Source organism: Hipposideros armiger, unplaced genomic scaffold (assembly GCF_001890085.2).
Source record: "Hipposideros armiger isolate ML-2016 unplaced genomic scaffold, ASM189008v1 scaffold_3, whole genome shotgun sequence".
Classification (NCBI taxonomy): domain Eukaryota; kingdom Metazoa; phylum Chordata; class Mammalia; order Chiroptera; family Hipposideridae; genus Hipposideros; species Hipposideros armiger.
Genome location: NW_017731353.1, coordinates 8,213,989 through 8,219,208, shown reverse-complemented (window position 1 = coordinate 8,219,208; position 5,220 = coordinate 8,213,989). Strand labels below are relative to the sequence as shown.

General features: G+C 56.0%; 1 protein-coding gene across 9 annotated transcripts in view; it reads right to left on the bottom strand.

The window, feature by feature from the left end:
* Positions 1–18: 18 nt before the first annotated feature.
* The window catches only part of SEC16A (SEC16 homolog A, endoplasmic reticulum export factor), a 34,167-nt gene continuing 28,965 nt past the window's right edge, over positions 19–5,220 (bottom strand). For 7 of the 9 annotated variants that reach the window (XM_019639944.1, XM_019639968.1, XM_019639953.1 and 4 more), the window contains 6 exons: positions 5,045–5,182; positions 4,752–4,849; positions 4,117–4,176; positions 3,553–3,612; positions 2,639–2,715; positions 19–1,687 (listed from right to left, as the gene is read on the bottom strand). In XM_019639944.1, the coding sequence (XP_019495489.1) occupies positions 1,624–1,687; positions 2,639–2,715; positions 3,553–3,612; positions 4,117–4,176; positions 4,752–4,849; positions 5,045–5,182 (497 nt within the window). In that variant the 3' untranslated portion in view covers positions 19–1,623. The remainder of the gene's footprint in view (positions 1,688–2,638; positions 2,716–3,552; positions 3,613–4,116; positions 4,177–4,751; positions 4,850–5,044; positions 5,183–5,220) is intronic. The other 2 variants (XM_019639974.1, XM_019639989.1) reach the window with 2 other exon arrangements.

The following is a 5,220-nucleotide window of genomic DNA, read 5'->3' as shown; positions in this document are numbered from 1 at the left end:
GAACAAACGCAAACAACAGATGAGGGCGCTCCAGGGCGCAAAATATTTTATTTAACAATTTGCATTTAGGAAAAATAGCAGCTCCCGCCTCGGAGGAAGCTTCTTCAATCAAAAGTCGCTGGCAGTCGACACAGAGCACAATGGGCTGCGCCAGGCCGGGGAAGCCGAGGGCGCCCCGAGGGTCTCGGGCCCCGGGAAGCACAGGAGCACTGACGGAGGGACACTGGAGACGCCCCTGACAAGGCCTGGCCTTTCCCAAAGTGACAAGAACATCTGGGTCTGGTCATACACGTCTGTGACACATTTTGGAAAACATCCTGTGTGTCTTTCCTAGATGATCAAGTAACCAGGAGAATGGGAAGGCCCCGTGCACACTCCGCATTCACACAATCCCTACTTGAGATGGAGAACCCCAAGCAAAATACATTCCCCCAGCAGAACCTACGGCAATTACTTCCTAATGACTTTCATAAATACTTACGTCCTTTCAGTCTCTTTAGACTTAACAAGAGTGGGGACAGTTTTAAGAACAGTCGATGAAGCCTTAAAGCTCTGAGTCCAGTAAGAGGGGGGCTTCCTTTGCAGGTCTGCTTGGCTGGCAGCCAACGCATGGTTCGGAAGGTTCAGTGGGGAGAAAAGCCAGGGGCAGAAACACCAGCTTCCAGACTTCAAGAAATTATTTTAAGCCACCTTCTTCAGGATGTTACCAACTCCTGAAATTACGCCACTCAGGTGACAGGAAGCATGTCAGCTGGCTCGTGCTCTGAAGCCACCAGGAGGACAGCTTGGACTGGTGTGCAGAGCGTGGTGACCCGCTGGCTGCTGACAGTGGGTACGAACTGGCTACTCGCTACTGAAAACCCAAATCAAATTCAGAAGTCAGTTTCAACCCTGGCTGATGGGTCTGGACCAGTCACATTTGGAACACAAGTTCTGCGATGGTGGCTGTTTCGTCCCTCGTGATGGACCAAGCCAGTCCCTCTGGCTGCAGGACACCCCTTGTGGTCCTAATCAGGCCACAGGAAATGCAGTGCCACAGAGAAATGCACCAAAGTAACGAGGGCGTCTCTCCAGCCTGAAGAGTATGACTGCTGACCCATTCCACGGCTCCGTCAGGGCGCTCAGCAACACTGCCACTCCCATAAACCACAGTTCTGGGCTCCGAAGGGGAGCGCAGGGCGCCACGCGGCAGGCATCAGTGTTTCTTTCCTGAGTCGGAGGTTCCCGTTTTCTTCCAGCATCTCCCAGGGACCGTGGGACAAATCTGGCAGGAACTCGCCCCTGGGCTTCGAGAAACGCCCTACATACTGAAGAGCAAAGTCTGTCCTGCAGCAAAGACCGTCCCAGTTGCACTCAGTGTAACACTTCTAAGTGACTACGAGTGTTTACGCTGACCTCGTTCTTCTAGGGGACAGTTTCTGAGCCAAAGTGACTCTTCCTCCAGACCTCAGAGGAGCTGTGGGGTTAACTGTGGCATCGTGTCCTCAGACAGGAGAGACGGAAGGCATCCTGAGTTTCTGCTTGTCCATCTGGGGACAGAAGGGAGAGTGCAGGCAGTCAATCTGGCTCTTGGTAGAGTCGTTTCAGGTTCCAAATGCTAATCCAGACAGGGGCTGGTCGAGCTCAACGCTGGGCACTTCCTCTGGCCGGTCCTCCCCGTCCTTGAACTTCCTGAGGTGGCAGAGGCCTGAAACGACACGGACAGCACTGACTTCCGCACGCCCGTCTCCCGGGGTGGGTGACACTCAGGGAAGGATTGACACGCCGAGACGCAGGCCTCGGACACAAGTCGAGGACACACCGCCGGTGGCGAATGGCATGTTTGGTTTGTTCTGTTTCTGCAACCCGTGACTGCTGCCTGGCCCAGTTCGCATCAGACCCTGGCGTTCCCTTTATATAGGTGCTGCAGCTTGTTAGGGGCTCAGAAGGGAGGTCAATTCCAAGGGCTGAGCATCTCAGGGCCCCAGGGAGGACCACAGCCAGGCCTCCTCCTGAGGAGCACAGGACTGCTCTCTCTCACCCTCTCGCAAATCCTAACTGAAATGACGGTTGAGGAATTCTCACAGAGACATAGCTACAATACAAGGTAACAGCAACGGGACAGAGAAAACCACCCCCAAATCTTGAAGCAGAGAGGCAGACATACGGCCAGGTGCTAACGGGATGCAGCAGTCCTGGCGGGGAGGGATGGGAGGGGCGCGGCCCGCGCGGAGACAGCCCCATCTGCAGGAGCCCGAAGCAGAGGGCAGCAGGGGATGGGGAACGGGGACGGTGTGGGCAGCAGGACTGGCTGCGTCAGGCCAGGAAGGCCTGTCCCGAGGAAGGCTGGCTAAGAGTCAGGAGGCAGAGTCTGCATCAGGACAAACGGGGTCCGGTGGCGTCTTCCGTCCTGCTGACCTGTGCCCCCACTCATCCCCCCCCCCACCTGGCAGCCAGTCTACAGTCTAGAGGCAGGAGCCTGGGGGAGAAGAGAGAAGGCAGAGGGGGAGAAGTGACAGGAGACAGCCCGGAACATCCCCAGGTGAAGGCCAGCCAGGCCCCGCGGGGTCCCGAGCACAGAGGCAGAGCCAGGAGTCAGGTCGCCGGTTGGGGGAAAGGCCTCATCCCATTCCCGACCCGGAGAAACAAGGGCACTTACTGTGTGAACTGCGCTGGGCTGTAGAAGGGCACTGCTGCCCCAGGAGGGCCTCCTGCGGGGGGGTGGGTGCCGGGAGCCTAAGACCAGAGAGCACACGTCAGCGAGACGTCACACAGCACTTGTGTCCCATTGACAAGTATGATGCTATGTCTGAGCAGGACTTAGAATGCTTCTAAGCAAGCCCCAGACGCAGAGCAAAGAGCCTTCTGGCGACACCAGATGTAATGTTTTAGTGGCTCACAGAGAAATGGTGAGAATCAGAGCAGCGTGCAAACGCTCCCGAAGCCAGAACATGCACAGCTACGTCCCATCAGCGCCAGCGGGGCAATGAGTAGACACTTTGGATTAGTTCAGACCTAAGGTGACCAGCTACAGAATCCAGTGTTCTAATTCGCAAAGAAAGAAGTCCCAGGAAGCCTTTCTCCAGAGCCGATGCGAAAAGCTTGGTCCCACGACAGAAAAAAGATGAAGTACTCCTTCACTTTCCACCCAGACTGGCACAGGACACGGTCACTGCTTCACTGCCTGACCTAGTAAACCGTCTCGTGCTTGATCAGAGAAAGGAATTCTTCCTTCCAAGAGAGCAACCTGACCCGGCGGGCTGCGAACACACTCACACAGTGAGGCCACGACCAGGGCCGGTCCCTGGGAAAAGCCACTTCAAAAGCAGCGCAATTATAAGACTCATCCAGTAGCTAGGATGTTGAGGTCAATCCAATCATCAGAGTGTCTGGATACTTAACACCCTTTAAGAAGACTTAACAAGAGGAACACTGCATCCTGTCATGGTGGCTGTGACAAGGGGTGATGTTAGTGACCAAGTGCACAATGACCAACAGGTACAGCACCCTTAACAGAAAACAAAGGCAACCCAGTCAGCTCTGTGCTCAGTGGGGACCGCCAGCCACAGGTACCTGATTAAAATGCTGGCTCACTTCACGTGACAGTGAACTCATTGAACTACAGCGCGAAAGCTACAAAACAGCGAGAACACAACACAGACAGGAAGAAATCAACGTGCACGTCACGCTCCAAGCTGCGGGTTTAATTCCAAAGACCTTTCTGAAGCCGTTAGAATCGACAGGATTCAAATGGAGGAAAGCCAGAGCGAGCTTGACATTCCTGCTTTAATGCACAGTTCTGAGTAAGACACATCCATTAGTGGAGGGTAGTAGGGGGCGTCTGTCCAACTCTCGGCCAGAGCCTGCTGGACCGCATGACCCTGAGAACTCAAGCCCCAGGCAGGCCAGGCTGAGTGCAGAGCTCGCCTGCTGAGTGGGAACTCAAAGCCCCCACTATTTTGAGTCCCAAACAAGTGTGGCTGGTTTTCTGAGGATACAGGAACACTTTTCAAGTTCTAAGAAGTGCTTAGACTGACGTTCCTACTCACTAACGTTCCTTTCTAAACGCAGAAGCCACTGGACAACAAGTGCCCTGGCCCAAACTCCGGCGGACACTCTCCTGTGGGGGCCCCTTACCTCTCCTCCCTGGGAACCATGCACTTCAGAACCCAGGAGCGAGGCTGCGGAATCTAAAACCTGCCAAGAAAAATAGGAAATGCAGCAACCACCAAGGTCCCACACGAGGCAGTGAGCCAGCACGCCCCTCTGGCCCAGGTGACAAACTGCTCCACTCCACAGGACGTGCCCCCTCGGAGAGGCTGTGGAAAGAACGCCCTCTTTCTTTCTGTGCCTGATCACCACGCGCAACCTCCAGGCTCCAGCACTGGCAGCCGTGTGCCCACGGTGGCCTGCAGCCTGACACTTCTACCGTCCCATTTCACAGAGCAGGACACTGAGGCCTCTGCTCAGCTAATCCGTGGGGAACCAGGATGGAAATCCAGGTCTTTCCAACTTGAGACTGTATTCTGTACTATTGCATTTCACACAAAGTTTTAACATTAAAAAAAACTTTTACGGCCATGATTTCAGTGAGACAATCACTACTCAACACACATGTGGTTAGTTTGCAAATCTCTAGAGGACATTCACCAGGAAAGGGACCTCAGGCAGAAGCGGGGTCCTCTGGACATGACAGACACAGCTCCGCAGGTCAGGGCGGGGTGGTAGGCAAACAGTCATTGCACCCCACCTGTCACGCTGCAGCCACTCACCTTGGGCTCCGAGGTGGGCTCTGGCTGGGCCACACCCCCCGCCGGTGCCTGCCCTGCCAGGCCAGCCCCCTCTGCCAGCAGGGCTCCCTCTGCTGCTTCTGTGGGGAGACAGTGTGGGAGGGAGGGGCGTCACTGCATCTCACACATCTGTGGGGCCACACAGACATCCAAGCGCGGAGGGAAAGGAACTGAGCCCCTTTGCACACTGGCCGGTCACTCCTCTTAAAGGGAGGTTACGGAGGCTCGCAGAGAGGGTCAAAGGTCAGGAGGCCGGGCTGACAGGTGCGGCTTACCTGGGTTTGGTCCGCACAAGTGAGCCGGGATCGGGAGTGGGGCGAGTGGGGCGAAGAGGTCTGCGGGGGCGAGGGCCGGCTCGGCGCGCCGGGGCCCCCCTGGGTTCAGGACGTCCACATAGCGAGCTCTGGTCCCAGCTGTGGGGGAGGAGCCGACTCAGGTCACGAGCTGACTG